Source organism: Girardinichthys multiradiatus, chromosome 18, assembly GCF_021462225.1.
Source record: "Girardinichthys multiradiatus isolate DD_20200921_A chromosome 18, DD_fGirMul_XY1, whole genome shotgun sequence".
NCBI lineage: Eukaryota > Metazoa > Chordata > Actinopteri > Cyprinodontiformes > Goodeidae > Girardinichthys > Girardinichthys multiradiatus.
In genome coordinates, this window is record NC_061810.1 from 42,766,102 (window position 1) to 42,792,026 (window position 25,925).

At 40.8% G+C, this 25,925-nt stretch overlaps 1 protein-coding gene across 2 annotated transcripts in view; it reads left to right on the forward strand.

Moving 5' to 3' along the window:
- The window catches only part of prkd2 (protein kinase D2), a 70,939-nt gene that overhangs the window by 24,893 nt on the left and 20,121 nt on the right, over positions 1-25,925 (forward strand). Inside the window, exons 2-8 of one of the 2 annotated variants that reach the window (XM_047391914.1) lie at positions 20,762-20,900; positions 21,148-21,279; positions 21,445-21,644; positions 24,212-24,395; positions 24,503-24,574; positions 24,779-24,796; positions 25,014-25,173. In XM_047391914.1, coding sequence (XP_047247870.1) covers positions 20,762-20,900; positions 21,148-21,279; positions 21,445-21,644; positions 24,212-24,395; positions 24,503-24,574; positions 24,779-24,796; positions 25,014-25,173 — 905 coding nt within the window. The remainder of the gene's footprint in view (positions 1-20,761; positions 20,901-21,147; positions 21,280-21,444; positions 21,645-24,211; positions 24,396-24,502; positions 24,575-24,778; positions 24,797-25,013; positions 25,174-25,925) is intronic. The other variant, XM_047391915.1, reaches the window with a different exon arrangement.

The following is a 25,925-nucleotide window of genomic DNA, read 5'->3' on the forward strand; positions in this document are numbered from 1 at the left end:
CTGTTAAATCATGAGATCATGAAACCAAATGAATCCCAAAAAACAAACCAGGAACATGAAGGGGAGATGATGGAGGGCAGAATTACACAGGGCAGACTAGAGCAGGATTGAGTCGTACAACGCAGATGAACCTGTAGTGACTAAAGAACCAAAGGGGAATATCTTCTAAAGACAATTGATGAGTGGAACAAGAAACATGTGAGACTAATGAGCAGAGTGGAAGCAGCTGAGAGTGCAATCAGAGAACAGAGGCAGAGAATTAAAGAGCATGAATGGGAGTACAGGAACTAAACACAGACCAGAAACTAATAAGTAGTACAGAAACAAAACACAACTAGATATGAGAAAGGCTCTTAACCAACAGGAGACTGGGAAACTCAGAAACAGTAAGAAAAAGGGAAGTAAAGATGACACAGAATAGAAAGGTTTAATTAGAACCAAGGAGCAAATAGAGGTTACTGACAGGACTCAATCCAAACAGTAACAATAAAAAAGTAAATGATACAGAAACAAGCTGGAAAATATAATTAAGTACAGACGACACACAGCTATACGTTACGATGTCACCAGGTGACTATGAACCCATTCAAGCGCCCGGTAAATGCTTAGAATCAATGCTTGGATGTGCCAAAATTGTCTTCAGCTGAATCAAAACAAAACTGAAGTAATAATCTTTGGACCAAAGGAAAAGCGTTTAAAAGTTAGCACACAGCTTCAGTTAATACAGCTAGAAACCACCAGTCAGGCTCGAAACCCGGGTGTAGTGATGGACTCAGACCTGAATCTTCAGAGGCACATAAAGACAGTAACAAGGTCAGCCTTCTATCACCTAAAAACATCTCCAGGATTAAAGGACTAATGTCTCAGCAGGACCTTGAAAAACTAATTCATGCGTTCATCTTTAGTAGAATTGATTACTGCAACGGTGTCTTCACAGGTCTGCCTAAAAAGTCGATCAGACAGCTGCAGTTGATCCAGAATGCTGCTGCCCGCGTCCTCACTAGAACTAAGAAAGTGGAGCACATCACCCCGGTTCTAAAGTCCCTACACTGGCTCCCTGTAGCTAGAGAATAGAGTTTAAAATACTTCTGTTAGTCTATAAATCACTGAATGGCTTAGCACCAAAATACATTACAGACTTGTTGTCAGTGGATCAACCACCCAGACCTCTCAGGTCTTCTGGCTCAAATCTACTCTGCATACACAGAACCAGAACCAAACATGGAGAAGCAGCTTTTAGTTCTTATGCTCTACTAATCTGGAATAAACTGCCAGAAAACTGTAAAAGCGCCGAAACCCAAAGTTGCTTTAAATCAAGACTAAAAACTTATTTGTTTTAGAGTGGCCTTTGACTGTATTATCTAAACATTAGTTACGTTTTCAGTCCAATTTTCCTTTCATTTTCTTATCCATCATTCTATTCTCTTTATTTTTATTTATTTTTTTGGTAATCACATCTGTTGTTTGATTTTCTGCATCATTGTAATGTTTTTTCTTATGTACAGCCCCTTGAGTGCCTTGTTGCTGAAAAGCGCTATATAAATAAACTTGACTTGACTTGACTACATTTTTGGTCATTTTGTTTGCATTCGTCTTCCTTTTCTCCTCTCCTTGTCACCGAGATGTGTTTCTTCTTTTACATGCTTTGTTTTCTTTGGTCCCTCCCATGAATCAGTTGTTTGTTCATTGCAAACAAAGTGGACCGAGTCCAATGTTCCTATCGACTTACCTGCCTAGAACCAGGCCAAGAAAAGACAGAGCAGGAGAAGGATGGTGGGGGTTGAAGGAGAGAGGACCTGCTTCCAACAAAGGCTGCTTCACAGCATGAACAGCCCCTCTCTCATGCCTGTTTAAGGCTCTCATGTTACCTCCTCGTTCTCCTTGATGCATGGGGCAGAATGAGATGTATTGTGCCTGCTCTTCTGCTCGAGACTAAGCTTCCTCCACACACACACACACACACACACACACACACCTAAATCTACACTGCTTTAACGTGGTTTTCCATGTACTATTTGCATCTGTTTTTGTCTGATATCTATGAAAGATCCCCTTATAAATTGTCTTTGGTTCTGTAGGAATGAATGCTTCATTTCTGCAATATCACATCATTTTTTGACATAGTTGGTGTGCTTTTTTAAACATGCAACACAAAACAATCCCTTTTTCATCTTTATTTGTTTTAATAAACGATGTTTATGTGTGCATTCCTACTCAGAATTTATTAATTTCTTAGCATTATGTTAATTACGGCCTAGGTTCACAGTGAAAATATTTCATATTTAAATGTTAGGGATGAATTAGAGCATATAAGGCTTTTTCGTCCAACGTCATGGTCTGACGTCACCAATGCTCTTTGGAAGAATGATAAATTCCCGTGATCACACTCCTAAACCTTGTGGAAAACTTTTCCAGAAGAATTGAAACTGTTAATTAAATTAAATTAAATTCAGTTTATTTATATGGAGCCAATTCACAATAAATGCCGTCTCAAAGCACAAGGTTGGGCCTACATGATAAAAAACTGTATAGATTAGGAATAAGACTGATTACGTTTGGCAATATAATATATGTTTAGCCTTAATTTATTTACTCATAGATAAAACATAGAGTTGTTTTTTACATCACATAACCCAACAACCTTAACTATTAATGACACTTAGATGACACTTTGAGCAAAAAGGTTTATGACCGTACAAGATAGAAACTTCACTCGTACAGGTAATGTTTGTTAGAAATCCGCCTGCCAACATATTAGCCTAATCAGGTTTGAATGGATATGTAGAAGGCTGCACTTTCCAGCTGAAGACTCCATTCTAAATTGGGCTTGTGGTTTTGGTGTTTTGGTTATATTTTTGTCACCTATATGGATAAGTGGCTTGCTACAAAAACCAGTAAACTCTGCTTTGTCTTAGTCTTCCATGGTGTTATCTGCTGCCTCTGCCGTAACATTTTTTCCTTGTCATGAAACTGCCATTACTTTGGGTTCTAGTTTGAATTAGTTCGGCTTGATTATGGTAAATGATCATATTCACAGTTGCTGAAATCTTGGTTATTTACCTTCCTACCTACCTAACCACCCACCCACCCAACCAACCAGGGTTGGACAATGAAACTGAAACACCTGGTTTTAGACCACAATAATTTATTAGTATGGTGTAGGGCCTCCTTTTGCGGCCAATACAGCGTCAATTCGTATTGGGAATGACATATACAAGTCCTGCACAGTGGTCAGAGGGATTTTAAGCCATTCTTCTTGCATTATAATGGCCAGGTCACTACGTGATTCTGGTGGAGGAAAACGTTTCCTGACTCGCTCCTCCAAAACACCCCAAAGTGGCTTAATAATATTTAGATCTGGTGACTGTGCAGGCCATGGGAGATGTTCAACTTCACTTTAATGTTCATCAAACCAATCTTTCACCAGTCTTGCTGTGTGTATTGGTGTATTGTCATCCTGATACACGGCACCGCCTTCAGGATACAATGTTTGAACCATTGGATGCACATGGTCCTCAAGAATGGTTCGGTAGTCCTTGGCAGTGACGCGCCCATCTAGCACAAGTATTGGGCCAAGGGAATGCCATGATATGGCAGCCCAAACCATCACTGATCCACCCCCATGCTTCACTCTGGGCATGCAACAGTCTGTGTGGTACGCTTCTTTGGGGCTTCTCCACACCGTAACTCTCCCGGATGTGGGGAAAACAGTAAAGGTGAACTCATCAGAGAACAATACATGTTTCACATTGCGCTCCTTGCACCATTGAAACCGACATTTGGCATTAGCATGAGTGACCAAAGGTTTGGCTATAGCAGCCCGGCTGTGTATATTGACCCTGTGGAGCTCCCAACGGACAGTTCTGGTGGAAACAAGAGAGTTGAGGTGCACATTTAATTCTGCCGTGATTTGGGCAGCCGTAGTTTTATGTTTTTTGTATGCAATCCGGGTTAGCACCCGAACATCCCTTTCAGATAGCTTCCTCTTGCGTCCACAATTAATCCTGTTGGATGTGGTTCATCCTTCTTGGTGGTATGCTGGCATTACCCTGGATACCGTGGCTCTTGATACATCACAAAGACTTGCTGTCTTGGTCAAGATGCGCCAGCACGACGTGCACCAACAATTTGTCCTCTTTTGAACTCTGGTATGTCACCCATAATGTTGTGTGCATTTCAATATTTTGAGCAAAACTGTGCTCTTACCCTGATAATTGAACCTTCACACTCTGCTCTTACTGGTGCAATGTGCAATCAATGAAGACTGGCTACCAGACTGATCCAATTTAGCCATGAAACCTCCCACAATAAAATGACAGCTGTTTTCCGTCCGTCCGTCCATCTTATACCATAGTGGGTCACGGGGGGGGGGCTGGTGCCTATCTGCAGCAGTCTACAGGCGAGAGGCGTGGTACACCCTAGACAGGTCACCAATCCATCACATAGTTATTTATCAATTTAACAACATTTTTAGGACATCCTACAGAAAAGGGGGAATCTTATAGACAAAATATTGGTGAAATTTATTATTATTTATTAATTACAATAACTTCTTTAATTGGATTATTTAACTTGTTAACTTGACGAATCCACTACAGGCCACTTTAATGAATGAATGAATATTTCAACAAAGAGGTAATGAACTATTACTGTCTGATTGATGTCTTTAATGTAAGCAATATTTGTCCTGATTCTAAGGTGTTTGGATTTTGATTTTTTTGTGGGTATGTGTTTTGAGCATTTCTTTGCTGTTTATTTTGTTCTTTAAGCCTTGGTTTCTTAAGCCTATCTCTCCGTTACCTGTCTTTCTGTTACCTATTGACTATATTCTCTACCAATTTATGTCTCAGTCCTGTTCCTGTGCCCCTTGTGTGATCTCCTGGAGCAAGACCATTTTGTAAGTTTTCTACACTATCATTATAGCATTCTGACTACTTTAGTTCCGCTATGGGTTTGAGTTCTTCCTACTAAAACATGACAGTATTACTCGTACTCGTCGTCTTCCGCTTTATCCGAGGGCAGCAGACTCAGCAGAGACACCCAGACGTCCCTCTCCCTAGACACCTCCTCCAACTAAATCAGATTAAAGCTTCTTAGCTATGCAGAAATACTAGTTCCACTAATTACATTCCCAAAGATGTTTCATGAAGGACTACTATTTCCTCAGGATTCTACTCGTACTCGTCGTCTTCGCTTATCCGGGACCGGGTCGCAGGGGCAGCAGACTCAGTAGAGACGCCCAGACGTCCCTCTCTCCAGACACCTCCTCCAGCTCCTCCAGGGGGAGTCCAAGGCGTTCCCAGGCCAGCTGAGAGACATAGTCCCTCCAGCAAGTCCTGGGCTGTCCCCTGGGCCTCCTCCCAGTGGGACGTGCCTGGAACACCTCCCGAAGAAGGCGTCCAGGAGGCATCCAGTATAGATGCCACCTGTATAGAAGCCACCTCAACTGGCTCCTCTCAATGTGGAGGAGCAGTGGCTCTACTCCAAGCCCCTCCCGGATGGCCGAGCTCCTCCCCCTATCTCTAAGGGAGTGCCCGGCCACCCTACGGAGGAAGCTCATTTCAGCCGCTTGTATCCGGGATCTCGTTCTTTCGGTCATGACCCAAAGTTCATGGCCATAGGTGAGGGTAGAAATGTAGACCGACCGGTAAATCGAGAGCTTCGCTTTTCGGCTCAGCTCTCTCTTCACCACAACGGACCGGCACAGCGCCTCCATTAATGCGGCAGCCGCACCGATCCATCTGTCGACCTCCCACTCCATTCTTCCCTCACTCGTGAAAAAGACCCAACCTGAAGAGGATAAACCACCCTTTTCCGGTCGAGAACCATGGCCTCGGACTTGTAGGAGCTGATCTTCATCCCAGCCGCTTCACACTCGGCTGTGAACTGCTGTAGGTCTTGGCTAGAGGGTGCCAGAAGGACGACGTCATCTGCAAAAAGAAAAGACAAAATCCTCTGGTCCCCAAACCAGAGGATTTTTAACCACCTCGGTGACTTGAGCCTGGGTGATGAAAGACTCTAACCCCAAGTCCCTAGCCTCAGTTTCCACCAGGCAATGTGTGATGGCAGGATTGAGGAGATCCTTGAAGTACTCCTTCCACCGCCCAATAATGTCCCCAAGTCTCAGATTTTCTCCATGATTGTCATCCTTCCTTTAGTATCACAGAATCTAAACAAGGCTTATCTTAGAAAACAAAAGAAGGTGTTTTCCAAACTTTAAACTTCACCCATAACATCACTAAGGACAACAACAGTGCTGTCTTAGATATCTATATTTCACAATGCCGATAAATAAGAACAAACCTAGAGACTTTGTCCTTGTTCCCAGCTGTGTTTTCTTTGTTGCTTCTTCTGTAATGGCACCATAGAGAAATAGTTCCACAAGATCTTCACTTGTTTATTTTTGAGACATTATAAAATTGCCATTGATAGTACTATGGGGTGTCCAGCTGGGCCAATAGGAGAAATTGAAAATTCACAGTTTAGCTCATTGTATTACTATAATAGCAGAATTACCAACATCATTTATAACTGTGCTAAATTAACTAAATAAATGCTCCTCATGCGGCAGATTTCTATTGTGCTAAATGATTTAAACTGATATGACACATCCTCACTTTGCCCTCTTCATTGCGTGCCATATTTAGATATCCTCTGAACTGTTTGTTGGTTGTCTTCATGTCTGCTGTTGGAATGTTGTGCAATCTTACATTTCTGCTTGCGTGATGCAGCATTTCAAAATAAACTACAAATTCTACCTCAAACCTAATTAATGACTTCAATAAATGCAAGAATGATGAGTTTGCCTATACTTAAACATTTTTATGTGACTAAACTTAAATTGTATTTCTTGAGTACCATGGTACAGAAAGCTGTGCCCAGTGATGAAGTTGCACATATTTGCACACACAGTGACTAGCTAATGCATGCTTATATTCGCCATTAAAGCCTACATAAGGGTCACTGTGTGATTTGGTCCAATATAGTGCCTCACAAAAGTATTAATAACTCGTATACTCCTTAAACTTTGGCATGTTACAACCTCAAACATTCGTCTTTGTTATCTTTAATGTGACAAATGTGAAAAAGTGTAAGTTGTATTAATAATTTTTCAAGATCTTAGTTCCTGGAGAACCCAGTGCACTTTGGCTTAATATGCGAAGGTATAAAGGCAGAATGAGGGTAATATTTGATACTTTGTTATTACATCACTAAGCTGGCTTTGAAAGTAGCGACATAGCCAAACTGCCGCGCATATGTTGGAGATGTTTGCTTGGTGCGTGTGAGCATGTGCTGTGGAGTTGTATTCCCTCTCTTACTCCCTGTTATTTTAACCTCTACTTTTGCACTCCTTTGATCCACCACCTTAAAGGAAGTCATGATTTTCGCTCTAAAAGTCTCTTTTTAGCATTTTTGAAGTTCTCAGCTTTGTTTTGTTAACAAAGCAGCCAGGAATAGCATCAAACCGAGGTAGGAGAAAAGGTTTTGCATTTCATCTATCTTTCCTCCAAAAAAGATATGTTAAAATGATTTTCCATGATCTTCCAATGATAAATTACATGCATTTTTGCACACTTTCAACCTGTCTGTTTCTCAAAACAGGATGTTTGAGATTATCTTTCTCAAACTGTAGATTTAAGATCTGTGTGACATCATGGGAGGATTACCATGCAAATCAGGTTTTTTGACATGTCTTTATTTTTTTTACTCTTTTTGCCTTCAAACCCTGGGGGTTTGCTGACACAGTGGGTATTACTTCTTACCCTGACAAAAAGGCCTTCCTCAATTCTTTATTTGATGTGTAGCGCGACCATTTTACAAAGCACCAGATCATATTTACCTTTAATTTACTAATGCAGACTCCACAGGTAGCTGATGGCACAGGGATGGATGTAGGTTTTGATTACCTGCTCCATATTTTTTGCCAGCATGTGACCTTGCTGGGTTTAAAAATAGCACATAGAGCTAGTTTTACAATTGTTCCATTACAAACTCTGTTAGCACAAAAGGAAAAATTCCTGTGTTGCACTGAGTTGTTGTCAAGAGCCAGTGATGGCAGAACATTGACGTCTTTACATGCTTATTGCCAGAACAATCCTCTATTAAACCCCTCCTTGTTTTCAGAAAGGTGAGGCTCTTTTTGAAAGCCCTATCTTTGTTAACGAGGTGAGAGTTAAGGTCCCACAGTTCGGACTGTGGAGTTTCAGAGAGAAATCCACACAGACACTAGAATACAGGTTCATTGTAAATCACCAGATTGTCATTAAGACTGCGAGTGTGTATGCACGTGGGCTGGGGTGGGATGGGGGTTGGTCCAATTATTTGTTACACAGTAAGACGTGGATGCTTAAACAATGTCTGCTGTTTGGAGGGATGCGGCGTGTTTCCTCTTGGCTATAGAATGGCAGGATCAGGTTCCTGTTGTGATAACCAGCTACTGTTCCAGAGATCACATCGGTCTGGAGGACCATGTTGGGCTGCAGAGACCATGCTGTGTACAGGGCTGAGTGTGTAATGTGCAAATCTTGTCATCTAGCCACACTCATTCCCACTTGGTGAGGTTCTGTTGACATTGCATGAAGATTGGCTCAAGTTATTCTTGATAAAAGGATTGTTTTTCCTATGATCGTAACTGTGTAAACACAAATCCAGGCTCTGGACAACTCTGTTGTCATGTTTCCTTGCACACTAATTAATATAAGTGTGGTCTTAATACTATAGTGTTCCTTTTCACACCCACTTACTATTTGCCAATGAGACCTAAAACTTACTTCCTCCCTCAGTGCACCATGGCTTTGCAATTTTATTTATTTACCATTTTGGTAATCTCTGGTACTGTGCTAGATTGGTTCGGTTCCTAGTGGTACTATTTTATGTAATTTAGTAGTAAGACAAAGAGGGGGTTCTCACAGTCACATTCCTGGGGAACGTTTATTCAAAATCTACATATCTAGTACTACAACATGTTTTATACTGTTGACACATGTCATATTTCTGTGTCAACACATGACTACAGCCCATTATGTGTGACTGTGTCCATATTACCAATGATTGGATGGATCAGAATTTCCTCAAAAGTAATGCAGAAAAGCTTGCCAAAGTGCCATAATGGACTCTGACCTAATTTTTGACCACCTTACAAAGTCTTTTACTAAATCAACCTATAATCATCCTAAAATCCCTGCCAGGACAAAGGATTTATTCTCAAAACAGGACACAAAAACTGGCACAGGCATTTGGTTTAAATAGTTTTTATTGTTTTAATAATGTGTTTACTAGTCTCTATAAAATTAAAAAGAATAGGGGTGTTGCATGACAGCGGTAGAGCGGGTGCCCCACACATAGAGGTCACAGTGCTTGACAGTGCTGACCTGGGTTCTATTCCTGACCTTGAGACCTTTGTTGCATGTCTTCCCCCTTCTGTCTCTGCCCATAACGTTCAATAAAGGCCACTAGTGCCAAAAAATAAAAATAAAAGCTATAGAATCAGTGTTCCCAGGAACGGAGTTAAACAAGGAGAGGCAGCATTTAATTACAACGTTTTGGAACAATCCCCCTGAAAGTTTTGGTTTGATTGTAGCATTATTCTTTTATTGTATTTCTCATTTGAATGTAATTTTCTTTATTTACCTCTTCTTTTTTTTATTCATTTACAAATTTACTCATTCTTTGTGTTGTATCTTTACCCCAAACTAATTTTACACCTTGGGAGGGCCTGGACCCACAGGCTCAAGGTTACCACTTCCTGTGACTTGGAAGTGACAAAATAAAATTGGTAGTACAGTCATGACGTATACAATTAAACAGATCTAATTTCAACAGTGGAGCCAAGAACTTACTGCAGTAACCTACAATCACTTTGGTGCAAATGTGTGATGAATTTCTGGAGTTACCCTTTTTGCTTTGAAAAACATTTTTTAGTTTTAATGTTAAAGAAGCAACTGCTGCAAATCCCTATGAGCTAATAACATTATAATACATCTCTTAACCATCCTTGTTATGTGTAATTCTACTGCCAAAGTTAATGTTGCTGTAAATTCAGTGACATTTTGCATTTTAAAATTATATAAAGCAAACATGGACAAGAGACCCTTTACAGATAAAAATAATGGTGACTCATCCAGTTTTGTAGCAAAGTTATTAAACTTCATTGTCACTGCATAGAGGCACAAATGTTAGGTGTGTTTGTATTTGAGCGTTTTTCTCAGAGGAGCTAATTTGCTCTAAAGCCTGCATGCCTGTGAGTTTATATGGGCTGGTGGTTAAAGGTGGTTGATGCTGAGCTGTCGGAGGGGAAGTGACAGGGAAGATAAAAAGCAAAAGCAACCAGCTTTCTTAGGAGGACATAAAAGTATTTGAGCTGTTCACACATGCTGTGTCTTTATTTAAAAACAGTCTGTAATTAGATGAAGCACCCAGTAGCTTTTTTGATAAACCCACATGATTAAAATAAACGTTACCTAACTGGACATCAGTTGTAATGTATTTCTGCAAACATACATGATCTAAAAATTGTTTCTTTTGTCTTTAATGTCTTTCAATTAAAAAACCTTGAATTGATGAATTATTTAATGGATCTAGTTTAATGCTACAACAATGTGTCAGTACAACGTTAAGCAGAAGAGGAAGTAGGTATTCCAGTTTGCCTGGCCTTATTGTTTAACACTACCCCAAAAGGTGTGACCTTCCTTGAATGATTGGATTCTGGTGGAGAACATATAAATAAAAAAGCCAACAAGATATAAGCAAATTAAAAGAGAAAAATGCAGCCAACAGGTATCCTTCAAGTGTTTGTTCAGATGCAAACTTGAAGAACCTTTCAGGGCTGCTTACATTAACCCACAGCCCTTAGATAACCCATCACACTTATCTGATATGTTACGGTAATAATGTGTGACTCTAAGGAACTTAGTGAAATACTTCAAATAATTAGATTTTATTAATCACATAAATGGCAATTACTGGGGACACACCAAGGCAGTTTTAGGGCATTAGGGAACACAATAAAGTACTAGTCTAAATTAAATGTTCTTATTATTTTGGATCATCTAGATACTTTAATTGGCATGCTTACTCACACTGATCACTCACAGGATCACAAAGAGACATCTGTCATTGTTGAAGTTGATGGAAGCACAGACTACAGTTGTAAAGTTAGATATAATGTAAAGGTAAAGTGTACCTGAAATGACTGATAACATCGGTTCAGGACACATGGATCAAGATTTTCTTGTCCCCAGTATCAGTTTGTGTCTGCAATACCAAGTACTTGTCTAAAACTTCATTAAAATCCATGCCTTATGGACTAGTATAGGAAGTACTCTGTTTCAATAGTATAACATGTGCATGATTTTGTTGTGAAACTGTCCCACTCAACTCACTCACCAATGACATTCTGAAGGCTCCAGTATCTGTTTTTCTTGACTGCAAAACGTCTGCACATGAATTTAAACATAAATCTGATTCAACACATACGGCTACAGTCTGAATAAACTTATGCTCCTGCTGCGATGTTTTCATCTGGAGCAGTTTATTAAAGTTCAAGGCTAATGCTAGCTGCGTAATTATCTGTTATAACCCTGTTTACAGTGTGCTAACAAAACCTACCTAAAACATTGTTCTGCTTTAAAAACTCAGCACTATGCCTTGTACATCATGACATGTGTTTCAGCTTGAATCTAAGCAGCTCTCCGTGCACTAACATATAGTTGAGGATCACAGCATGTGCACGTTTTTCATAAAATAACCACACCAGGGTTATCTGATTGTACGCTGGCAATCTAAGCCATGGTGCCCAGCAACCCTTTTTGAACCTAGTCTAAGTATCTACGCTTCTGATTGAACTATCCATGGCTATGGTCAAGTGATCTATTCTGTCTCAGTGCACTTTAGCACCAAGCCTCCAAAATATGCTAAAATATTCAGCTGATATGTATAAATTGATAAGAAACACCACAGCGCTCCATGTGTGTGAGTCTTAAAAATAATTGGTCCCCCAAATAGCTTGGTGGGGTTGTGCCTGATGTACTTAAAAACAGTACACCATTAAAATTCATTGTGACATGACTTGAGTTAAGGACTTGGAAACTGATCATTTAAAAATGCCTTGAACAAGACCCGAATTTGACTGGGAATTAAATGGGACATTTATAGTACTGATTTTTTGTTACAAGTTTTTGTTACGAATTTATGTATCTAAATACTGCAGCACTACTGTTGTTACTATACTCTCATTCTGAAATATTGCTTTTATTGCTGAACATTTGTAAAGGCACTGTTAGTTCTAAATAAATGCTATTGATTGGCCTTTGTTGCAAAGTTAGTTTTTTCAGAACAGGTATGGCAGTGCATTGCCCTTTCATATCGTTTTTCTTTACAGTGGTTTAAAATAAATGTAACAAGTAAAGTTATTTTTCCATGCCTGGCTGCATAGAAGTCTGATTATATTATAAAAGTTGGAAAGATAGGCATCCAGATGTGCACCATTGTACTTTGCCATGTATACAACAACTCCAGAGCTCAAGAGGTTAAGAGACCTATTTACTTTCCCTGTGGAAAATGTCTTTCTCACCAATCTAACCACCAGCTGGTCCAGTGTTCCACGGCCGGGACGAAAACCACACTGCTCCTTCTGAAGCCGAGGTTCGACTATCGGTCAGACTCTCCTCTCCAATACCCTGGCGTAGGCCTTACCAGGGAGGCTGAGGAGTGTGATCCCCCTGTAGTTGGAACACACCCTCTGGTCACCCTTCTTATGTAGGGGGACCACCACCCCAGTCTGTCAGTCCAGAGGCACTGTCCCCGACCGCCACACAATGTTGAAGAGGCGTGTCAACCATGACAGCCCTACAACATCCAGAGACTTGAGGTACTCAGGGCGGATCTCATCCACCCCCGAAGCCTTGCCACCGCGGAGCTTTTTAACCACCTCGGTGACTTCAGCCTGGGTGATGAAAGAGTCCAACCCCGAGTCCCCAGCCTCTGTTTCCACCACGGAATGCGTGATGGCCGGATTGAGGAGATCCTCGAAGTACTCCTTCCACTGCCCGATAATGTCCTCAGTCGAGGTCAGCAGTCTCCCACCCCCACTATAAACAGTGTTGGCGAAGCACTGCTTCCCCTTCCTGAGGCGCCGGACGGTTTGCCAGAATCGCTTCGAGGCCAACAGGTAGTCCTTCTCCATGGCCTCACCGAACTCCTCCCAGGCCCAAGTTTTTGCCTCTGCCACAGCCCGGGCCGCAGCACGCTTGGCCTCACAGTACCCGTCAGCCGCCTCAGGAGTCCCACAAGCCAACCACAGCCGATAGGACTCCTTCTTCAGCTTGACAGCATCCCTTACTGCTGGTGTCCACCACCGGGTTCTGGGATTGCCGCCGCGACAGGCACCGCAGACCTTACGGCCGCAGCTACGGGCAGCAGCATCAACAATAGATGCGGAGAACATGGTCCACTCGGACTCTTATGTCTCCAACATCCCCCGGGATCTGGTCGAAGCTCTCCCGGAGGTGGGAGTTAGTTGAATACATCCCTGGCCGAGGGCTCCGCCAGGCGTTCCCAGCAGACCCTCACTATGCGCTTGGGCCTGCCAAATCTGTCCGGCTTTCTCCTCATCCAGCGGATCCAACTCACCACCAGGTGGTGATCAGTGGACAGCTCAGCCCATCTCTTCACCCGAGTGTCCAAAACATGTGGCCGAAGGTCTGATGATACGACAACAAAGTCGATCATTGACCTCCTGCCTAGGGTGTCCTGGTGCCAAGTGCACTGATGGACACCCTTATGTTTGAACACGGTCTTCGTTATGGACAATCCGTGACTAGCACAGAAGTCCAATAACAAAACACCACTCGGATTCAGATCGGGGAGGCCATTCCTCCCGATCACGCCTCTCCAGGTGTCACTGTCGTTCCCCACGTGGGCGTTGAAGTCCCCCAGCAGAATAACGGAGTCCCCGGGAGGGGCACTATCCAGCACCCCCGACAGGGACGCCAAGAAGGCCGGGTACTCTGTACTACCACTTGGCTCGTAGACTGAAATGATAGTCAGAGACCTCTCCCCAAACCGAAGGCGCAGGGATACGATCCTCTCATCCACTGGGGTAAACCCCAACACGAGACGGCTGAGCTAGGGGGCTGTGGGGCAACAAGCAAACCCACACCAGCCCGCCGCCTCTCCCCGTGGGCCACCAGTCCCTCACAGTTCCCCCTGCAGGTGGTGGGCCCACTGGGGGATGGCCTCGCGTCTCTTGTTCGGGCTTGGCCCGGCCGGGTCCCGCGAGGAGCAACCCGGCCACCAGGCGCTCTCCGACGAGTCCCGACTCCAGGCCTGGCTCCAGGGTGGGACCCCGGCTCCGCCGTACCGGGTGACGTCACGTGCCTCGATATTTTGGTCCTCATGAGGGATTCTTGAACCACTCTTTGTCTGACCCATCACTTAGAGCCTGTTTGCTATGGGAGACCCTACCAGGGGCATTTAGGCCCCAGACAACATAGCCTCTAGGATCATTTGAGCACTTAAACCCCTCCACCACGTTAAGGTGCCGGTTCAAGGAGGGGTGTTTCATTGAATGAGGATTAAATTAGAATTACTGAACACTTTTTCAATTTGCTTGATTGCAGGGAGTGATTAGATTTTTATGAGTAGAAAGGCATGGGGGGGACACGAAACAATACGTTTGTTTACCCCAATTTTAAAAACAGAGGAAACAATTGTTTCACTTGCTCCATAGATCAGGAGCCTAAGCTTAGAGGCACAAATTTAATTTACTTGTCCTAGCTCCGAATAATGTCATAAGTGTAATAACAGTGCTGCTAAACTTAGACTGAAGAACGTTTGCTGGTCCCGATAAAAATAAATGAAGCTCTCATTGCTGAACAAATGCCTTTTATTTATAACTCTGGTTTAAATTGAGGTGTCATTTGAAGTTCATTGAAATCAGCTCTGATTCTTCTGTGGTGTGACCCCAAGGATTGCCCAATTTCCAGACTGTCTGTGCTGATTAAAATATTTTCATCTTATATTTAAGGACCAATTTTTCTCACATAATATTCTTCTTAAACATAAGTCAGACTTGTGCTTTAGACTATATTAAAATTGCATCAGTAATGCTGGTTACTAATAATATCATCAACTCAGGTAGACAATAAACAACAATGTGCTGGGTTATTTGTCGATTTAGCTAAAATATTTGATTGTGTAGATCATTACTGAAATGACTGGATTCCATTGAACTTACTCGGTGAATTAGTCCTGAACTAGTTTAGATATTTTGTTCTGGTATAACTCAGTGTTACTGTAGAAAGCAATATATTTCCTTTATTTACAATATCTCAGGTTCTCAAGGATCAATTTTAGCACCCATTCAAATCTTTATTGCCTTAAATGAGTTGGAATTAACTGCATTAAAAAAACATTTATATTCTGATGTCATATATGATGTCATTTATACTTTGGTGAACCCTCTTTAAATAGGACAATGGAGCAGTTATAATAAGCTTTTTAGTTACTGTATTTTCCATGTCAGTCAGTGTATATTTTCCTTGCTATCAAATCATATATTTTAAAATAATTTCCAAAATCCAAAATAATTTCACAGTTTCTAAAACTTTAGCATACATAATCTTGGTGAAGATGGTGAACCTTTCGGACAACAATTGTATTAGATGCTAAAAATCAGGAGAAAGTTGATGTTTACTCTGAGAAGTAGTGCCACTGTTGCCTTATTCACAACCAGTGTCTTAAAAATCTAATACAAGGGATTTTTTTGTACAAAACATAACTTGCATATCAACAACAAAACAAAGATCTAGTGAAATACTCCAGATGAAAGTGAAAGTGTTTGGAAGCAGAAACAGGGGACTGGGTAAAGAAAGCCTGGTCCATAATTCATTTAACTTTTAATGAGTTAATTGGCCTGAAGACCTGATAGAATAAAGCAGGTAACACTGGGAAACCTGATCCTTGACAACCTAAAGAAAGCCGCGTGAGACCCACCTCATCTCCAGGCAAGGCAGACCAGCACTGCAGTAAATGTAATAATACATGCAGCTTTTTGTTTGTAGACTGAACACACCGACATCCACATAATCTCAAGTAACAATACTCCTAGCCTTTACATGCACAGTCAAACATGCACTGTATACATAAACATATGGAGTGATTACACAATTAAAAGCAAGCATGTATTTCTCATTCTGCTGATGCCTAATGAGACATTTTTATCTTTCCATTCTGTGCTCTAACAGAAAACAGAATGAGGGATTAAGATATTCTTTTATTTTTCTAATTTCTGAAGTGAACAGTGGTTTGTGGATTTCGAATCCTATGCATTTCAGTGGTGTGGTAAAGAGGTGTGGTCTGCAGAGACTTGGCAGTCACATTCTGCGGTCGGTGCATTGAGTGTTTTTTGGATGGTCGGTGCAGGATAATATGACTTGCCTTGTTTCTTGAGTTTCTCTGGATTACGAAAAGCGGCGACAGTAACAGTTGAGGGGTTTATGGTAGACGGTCTGGCTTTAAAAAGCGGCTGTAGAAGATGATTGGTGGTGGATTTGGGCAGAGCTGAAAGTCTGTTCTGATCTTGGCTCTGTGGGTGTTTGTAATTACAGATGGCAGCACAAAGTCTTAGTTGTGGCAGTTCCATGTACTGATGCATGTAGCTATTACATGAATCATTGCTGTCACAGAGTCTATGGGCTTTTAAGATGGTTGTCGGGAAAGAGTGGAGACTTAATTTATTGGTGTGTGTATTGTCTAGCGGCCCGGCAGCCAGAACCATTTCTGTAGGCGTCTGTTAGGATTAAAGCAAAATTGGAAAAAGAAACCATGAACATAAATAGAAATTCTAAAAAAATATACATGGAAAAATCTCTGTCACAATGTCCCTGTTCCATTGCATAATTTTCAGGCCCAAAATTGCTTTTTCTCCCAAATTACATCTAACAAAAATGGTTAGCAGTTTATTTTACATATTATCAGGGAAATACATTTACAGATATTTGGAAAGAGACAATTATGCTTATTTTCTAAACTACTAATATAAAGCCTGTTACTGGTAGAAATGGAAAGCCATCAGTGATCTATTCAATCTTTTAATAAATGACACACTATATTGAAATTCAAGCAATCGCTCCTTCTGCTGCCAGTCTATCATCTGCAAGTGATTGTAAATGCAGTTCACCTTGTAAACCACCTTGGAGACTGGAGATTGAAATATATATATATATATATATATATATATATATATATATATATATATACATACATACATACAGGGGTTGGACAATTAAACTGAAACACCTGGTTTTATACAGCGTCAATTCGTCAATTATGTCGTCTTGGGAATGACATATACAAGTCCTGCACAGTGGTCAGAGGGATTTTAAGCCATTCTTCTTGCAGGATAGTGGCCAGGTCACTACGCGATACTGGTGGAGGAAAACGTTTCGTGACTCGCTCCTCCAAAACACCCCAAAGTGGCTCAATAATATTTAGATCTGGTGACTGTGCAGGCCATGGGAGATGTTCAACTTCACTTTAATGTTCATCAAACCAATCTTTCACCAGTCTTGCTGTGTGTGTTGGTGCATTGTCATCCTGATACACGGCACCGCCTTCAGGATACAATGTTTGAACCATTGGATGCACATGGTCCTCAAGAATGGTTCGGTAGTCCAGTAAGGGAATGCCATGATATGGCAGCCCAAACCATCACTGATCCACCCCCATGCTTCACTCTGGGCATGCAACAGTCTGGGTGGTCCGCTTCTTTGGGGCTTCTCCACACCGCAACTCTCCCGGATGTGGGGAAAACAGTAAAGGTGGACTCATCAGAGAACAATAAATGTTTCACATTGTCCACAGATTTGCACTCCTTGCACCATTGAAACCGACGTTTGGCATTGGCATGAGTGACCAAAGGTTTGGCTATAGCAGCCTGGCAATGTATATTGACCCTGTGGAGCTCCCGACGGACATTTCTGGTGGAAACAGGAGAGTTGAGGTGCACATTTAATTCTGCCATGATTTGCCATTATGTTTTTTGGATACAATCCGGGTTAGCACCCGAACATCCCTTTCAGACAGCTTCCTCTTGTGTTCACAGTTAATCCTGTTGGATGTGGTTTGTCCTTCTTGGTGGTATGCTGACATTACCCTGGATACCGTGGCTCTTGATACATCACAAAGACTTGCTGTCTTGCACCAACAATTTGTCCTCTTTTGAACTCTGGTATGTCACCCACAATGTTGTGTGCATTTCAATATTTTGAGCAAAACTGTGCTCTTACCCTGCTAATTGAACCTTTACACTCTGCTCTTACTGGTGCAATGTGCAATCAATGAAGACTGACTACCAGTCTGGTCCAATTTAGCCATGAAACCTCCCACACTAAAATGACAGGTGTTTCAGTTTCATTGTCCAACCCCTGTGTGTATATATATATATATATATATATATATATATATATATATATTTATTATTATTATTATTATTATTATTATTATTATTATTGTTGTTGTTGTTATTTTTTTTTATATAATTCTTTTACATGGTTTTTAGGAGATGTTTCTCTCATTTTCAATCAGAAAAAAAAAACGTAAGTTTAAATCTAAATCTGCCAGAACCATGAAAAATGTTCAACTCAACTTTTGTTTTTCATACCACTGCTATGCTGATTATATCCATTTGTCATTCTCAGCAGACAACCACACGGTATCAGCACAAAAGCACAAAGATAGTCTATCTTCATGAAACTCTTCAGAGAGCATCTCCTGTCCTACCACCTATCCTGTACTTTCCTACATTTTCTAATGGACATCCCTCTATGCCTGCATTCTATTTCTACACTGTCACCCCTGTCACCATTGACAGAACCTGGCTAATAGTCTTCCTTCTAAGTAGTTTATTGTTAGCTTTGGTATTAACTACACTATAATACTCCTTGTTTGTGAGTCGCTTAGGATAAAAGTGTCTGCCACATGCATAAACATAAACATCTGCAACTAATGAGCATTGGGTTATTTACAGTAGGTTTATTATTCTTTTGTAAAAACAAAAAAATAACCTCTATTACTTGGATTACTGCAGTTTATTGTTTTGATTTGATTAACTCATTTATCCTTCAGACTTCATTGCCTCTGCCAGGGTTAATGTTTGATTCCTTCTCAAAATAGGTTAAAGATCTCAAATGTATTTGAAACGACAACCTTTATGAGCTTTTTGTGTCTTGTTGTTGACTCTGTGATCAGCAGCAGTAGCCAGCAGCTGGGGCGTGGTGGACTTGCTGTGTATCTTGGCAGAGTTACAAGTTAGGCCTAGATTTTGTGATGTGGTTGATTGGGAGAGCCTGTTGGGGAACTGAGAGACAGACTATGTTTGTGCTGAAGGGAAAACACGAGGGAAAGGGGGAAAAGACAGGGTGTGTGTTTATGTTTGTTAGGAGGGTGTGTCTGTTGGTTAGCCAGAAGATGTATGTGAGTTGTGGTGTCATTTCAAGGTGGATCCCCTTTCCTGTAAGTTGTTAGATTCTGGCCAGATGGTGAATCTTGAATCTACAATGGGAAAACAGCACGACAAGTGAGCAGGGAGACCCACTTTGTATATTTATAGTAGCAAACGTAAGAGGGAGCAATCTGTCCAAACTGTATTCTATAGTTTAAACCCTATTCCTATACCTAATTTTGATCTTATTTTTCATACACTAAAAGAGAAAAGGATTGTAAAACTCTGTGCGTGTGGTGTGGTGACTGAAGTGAACCAGACTGCATTAACTATTCAGGAGAGCAGGGTTTCCCTATGACAGTCTTCCTTGCTCGGCTGACTTCTGATTGACACATCTCTCATATCCGTGGAAGAGCTTCGTGGAAACAGCTGATTGTGTTTGTGTGTATGCTTGGATATCTTCTGATAGGAAGATAGGATTACTCTTTTGTCTTTCTGTCCACATTGATCGAGTTGCTTGATATTTGGCCTGGTAGTGTTAGTATCTGTGTTAATGTCTGTCTTTGTATTTGTTTACCTGAATTTATGAGATCCATAACCTGTAAATATATTTTACTTCTAGGGGTCCTTGGGACTTGTGGGGACCCTGTTTGGATCTCAAAAGTTAAGGAAGATTTTTGTGGATTAAAACTTATAGAGATTTAATACTCTGTCTCTTCCTCTGAGTTGCTATTAGCTGGTTATATTAGGTGTGTACCTGTGTAAAACAAACTCCTTTTTTAAAAGGCATATTTGTGGCTCTTCTGATGATGTATTGATCAGGTATGGTTTTACTTAAACTAAAATATGTTGTGTCCCTTACAGCTCCCAAAGCAATGATTTTTTAATAGCATAAGACGGATTCACTATTTAAAGCTTCTCTACTAGATTAAAAGTTAAAACGGATCACTTTTTTGGTTTAAAGGTTGCTGGTAGCAATCTGATTCGAAACTGTTGTTTTAAGTCTGGTATTGTGTCAGACTAACTATAGTTCAGGATTCATCTGAGATTTTCCTGATAAGCCAACGAATAGTTGTTTAGCTGTCAGTTATTATAAAAAGAAAGTACGCAACATTTAAATGTCAGAGTTTTATTATTATTTTGTATGTATCCTGGGTTTTAGGATGGATTTTTCACAAAGTTTTCCAATTTTGGCTTAATTTTTCATTAATAAATGATAAAACGCTGGAATCTGTCATGTGTTGCTGTGTACCTTCATTTTTGCAATAGCATTGGCTTTTCTTGTCATAAATGAATATATATTTCTTCTTTCTGTTGTAGTTCCCTGAGTGTGGATTTTATGGCATTTATGACAAGATTCTGCTGTTCAAGCATGACACAACCACAAACAACATCCTGCAACTAGTTAAGTCTACAAGTGACATTCAGGAGGGAGATTTGGTGGAAGTGGTGCTTTCAGGTGAGTCTTTCTAGAACTACAACGCATAATAGCCCTCTTTCCATCTCTCTGCCCTGCATCCAGTCAGAGACTATTACCTTATTTTACTGGAGGCTGTAACTATTTTCACACCTTTAGAAATAAAATGTATCTGCTTTCTTGTTTTCATCTAATCAATCAAATCTTTCTACCAGGTGCTGAATTAAACAGGTATGATTTTTTCCAAACACTCACAATTACCACACTGTTCAACTCTTTTCTCTTTAAGCGGCAGCCACATTTGAAGATTTCCAGATTCGGCCTCATGCGCTCAACGTCCACTCTTACCGAGCCCCAGCCTTCTGTGATCACTGTGGAGAGATGCTGTTTGGACTGGTCAGACAAGGCCTGAAGTGTGACGGTGAGAAACAGGAGATGGGATGTGACTTGGAGAAGACGCATAGATGACACCTAAAAAGATCTAAATGAAGTGATCTGCTACGACCCACAAATGTTGTTCTCCTCCTCTCTGTTGCACTGTTTATATCTGCTTTCTTGATTCTTTGATCTATCCTTCCCCCTGCAGGATGTGGGCTGAACTACCACAAACGTTGTGCATTCAGCATCCCAAATAACTGCAGTGGAGCTCGTAAGCGACGCCTGTCCACCACTTCTCTGAGTAGCAGTCAGTCCCTGCGTCTCTCCACCACTGAATCAATCTACAGCGTGGGGACAACCTCCACTTGTTCAGAAGAAACCAGTTTAATTCGGTCCCACACACAAATGGTAATTCATGCACAGAATGCTGTGATGCCTGTTAGTATGATGAAATAAACCAAGCCTTGTGGTGTGTCATATTTTTCTTTATGTATATCAAGACCATTTTACAAAATGGTGTAATTAGGTTATTCAGTAGCAGATAGATACTGTATAAAACAACATTTTGTTTTGACTGTACAGACATGATTACTCAGGCCTTCAAACATTTTTGCTTTAAATGTATTTGTGCCAAAGGCATGCAGAGTGTTTTGGATGTTTTCAGATATCCATCTAAACATCTCTAAAATATCTTGCAGAACTACAGGGGTTGGACATTGAAACTGAAACACCTGTCATTTTAGTGTGGGAGGTTTCATGGCTAAATTGGACCAGCCTGGTAGCCAGTCTTCTTTGATTGCACATTGCACCAGTAAGAGCAGAGTGTGAAGGTTCAATTAGCAGGGTAAGAGCACAGTTTTGCTCAAAATATTGAAATGCACACAACATTATGGGTGACATACCAGAGTTCAAAAGAGGACAAATTGTTGGTGCTCGTCTTGCTGGTGCATCTGTGACCAAGACAGCAAGTCTTTGTGATGTATCAAGAGCTACGGTATCCAGGGTAATGTCAGCATACCACCAAGAAGGACGAACCACATCCAACAGGTGCTGACCCGGATTGTATCCAAAAAACATAAAACCACGGCTGCCCAAATCATGGCAGAATTAAATGTGCACCTCAACTCTCCTGTTTCCACCAGAACTGTCCGTCGGGAGCTCCACAGGGTCAATATACACGGCCGGGCTGCTATAGCCAAACCTTTGGTCACTCATGCCAAACGTCGGTTTCAATGGTGCAAGGAGCGCAAATCTGTGGACAATGTGAAACATGTATTGTTCTCTGATGAGTCCACCTTTACTGTTTTTCCCACATCCGAGAGAGTTACGCTGTGGAGAAGCCCCAAAGAAGCGTACCACCCAGACTGTTGCATCCCCAGAGTGAAGCATGTAGGTGGATCAGTGATGGTTTGGGCTGCCATATCATGGCATTCCCTTACTGGACTACCGAACCATTCTTGAGGACCATGTGCATCCAATGGTTCAAACATTGTATCCTGAAGGCGGTGCCGTGTATCAGGATGACAATGCACCAATACACACAGCAAGACTGGTGAAAGATTGGTTTGATGAACATGAAAGTGAAGTTGAACATCTCCCATGGCCTGCACAGTCACCAGATCTAAATATTATTGAGCCACTTTGGGGTGTTTTGGAGGAGCGAGTCAGGAAACGTTTTCCTCCACCAGTATCACGTAGTGACTTGGCCACTATCCTGCAAGAAGAATGGCTTAAAATCCCTCTGACCACTGTGCAGGACTTGTTTATGTCATTCCCAAGACAAATTGACGCTGTATTGGCAGCAAAAGGAGGCCCTACACCATACTAATAAATTATTATGGTCTAAAACCAGGTGTTTCAGTTTCATTGTCCAACCCCTGTACATTCCATGAGTAGCTTGTGTAGTCACAGTAATTTACACAAATTTTTAAGACAACGGTTTTCTTGTTGCTTTCCCATGTTTTATGTGGTTACATCAAATAGGTTGGTAATCAGGTTTTGTTTTATCAAAATGTATGTTTTCCAGGGCTTTTATCAGTTTGGAACATCATTTGACTCTCCAACGAGTAACTTTCCTGTGCTGGCTCACACTCATACTACTATTTTGTTATATTTTGGACAGCTGCAAGCAACTTCTTTGAGTAAAGAAACTCAAAGATTCAATTTAGCTAACATATATGAGCAAGTGTGTCACTGATGTTGGCACAGTGTTTGGCAAATGAAGAGATGCATATTTCCACTTAGATACTTATAACTCCTACATGTTTTAGTAGCTGCAAACTATGTACTGTTTTCAAACAGTAATTGCAAACAGGGCAAATAGCATTACTTACATGTACATGGTAATTTTGCTTGCTGAAATGTTTTTAGGGTGGAGGGGAGGTTCATAATGCATTTATATTTATACTGATGTAATAATACAAAAATATATACATTTACTGGATACAAACTTTTTTTGTATCCAGTAAATGTATGTGTAGACAGTTTCATCTCTTCCAAGGACCACCAAAATAAATACCCACATTTTTTATTTCATTTTGACATTTAGACCGGTTTGTGTTATGCACTAAAATCAGAAAGAAAAAAAACATTTTATCTGTTAGTACTGCTGAGGAATGCAGTTTATTCAGGCATTTAGCTTTTACTCTGAATAGTTATTTTTTAAGTTTGAAGTTGTAACAATTATAAGGGATATCCAATTCAATAGGACTGGCATGGATATAAAACACTGTTTATTTGTGCTCCTGACAATTTGTGTCTTATTAAATCTCTCACAATCTGTGAAATGCAGTTATTTGTGTATGTTCAAAATATCGAGGATGATACAGTTTATGTTAAAGCCACACTTTCCTTACTTTTTAAACTTATCAGTTTTTATTTCTAATGCCAAAAGTAGATTATAATATTCTTCAATTCTTTTTTCCTTTAAAATAAATCACCTTCAATAATGTTTTTTTTCTTCTTTATTATCCAAGCCACGGACTCCTAGTGAGGCGCGACGCTTCTACACAGGCAGACCTGTTCACCTGGACAAGATCCTGATGACGAAGGTGAAGGTGCCCCACACGTTTGCAGTTCACTCCTACACACGACCAACAGTGTGTCAGTACTGCAAGAGACTTCTCAGAGGATTGTTTAGGCAGGGTCTACAGTGCAAAGGTGAGCGCGGGCAACAAAGCATTTGTTTCTAGTATCTTCTATGATATAACATTTTACAAATTCGTATTACTTATCCATTAATTTAATTGGAATTAACCTTTTCCTAGATTGTAAATTCAACTGTCATAAACGCTGTGCATACAAGGTTCCTAATGACTGCCTTGGGGAGACCATTGGAGGTGAGGGGAGATATGAATCCTTTGTCTAATGTATTTATATACTACTTTTTATATGCATTCTGAGTAAGCTGCATGGATTTGATAAAACATGTATGTTTTCTTTGTTAGAACTAATAATCATACTTTTCATATTTTATATAATGCATATTATATATTGTTTAATAAAACTAAAACTCACTAGCACTAATCTTTTTATCTCTTCAGACAACAGAAGTAACTGTGGTAAGTATTATCAGTGATCTGTGCAAATGCATATAAAGCTGTGCTATCCCCTTAAAATTTTGCCTAATTGTGTTCTGCTATTTCTGCTTCTGGAACAGTGTCATTAGTAGTAACTGTAATGCTAGAGAAATGTCAAACGGTGATGGTTTCCACAGTATATTAAATAGATTTGTTTTAATCAAGTTGAACTCCCATCTCCTCTTTGTTTTTGCATTAGACATGCTAAGTCCCAGCGCGGACACTGAAGTGCCCATGGACTTCAGCAGTGAGTACGACACCTCAGACAAGTCTTCAATGGATGACTCAGATGAGGCTTGTAGTATTCCTGGGTCCTTTTCACCTGACAACAACCAGGATGGAACAGGTGGAGACCAAAGGTATGAGGAGATTTTAGACAAGTGGTATCCAAACCTTTTACACAATGGGCTGAGTACTGAAAGGACTAATGGGTCACCAAAAGATTAGTTTTTTTTTAATTAAAAGTGGAAAAATAATTTTGTAAAAAACATATATATATATTTATTACAAAAATAATTTTGTACAGTATTTTTTTTTACACACTCAACAATAAATTGAATTAAAGCTGCAAGCAGCATTGGGTGGCCCTCGCAGCTCAACGCCGCTCGGCCTATGTAGTGACCGCGGGAGCCTGGCATCGCCTACTCCACGCCACCGATGAGCTTGCCACTCAATTCTACACATCGCCACTAGGCGCCGCTGTGAGCAACCTTTTATAGATTCTTTGTTCATGCCAAGTTCTGCCCTTTCGAGAAGTGTTGAAAATTTGGCAAATATCTGACCTTGCAGATGGAAGCTGCACTCACTTGTTTGTGAGTGGGCGGGGCTAAAGTGATGTCATCAATTGACTGTGCCAACATGTTCAGCCTTGATCCACAATGATGTATTCTACATTTGAAGTGGATCCGATGATGTATGAAGGAGATAACGTGCTTTAAGTGTGCTACGGGGGGCTGTTGATCCAAATTTCAATGTAATCCAGTAGAGGTGTTTGGGGCATGACAAAGATCAACCATAATCAGTTTGGAGTAAATCAAACCTTCCTAATGGAATCTGCAGTCAGTTGTTTGTTTGTGGGCAGGGCTAAAGTGATGTCATCAATTGACTGTGT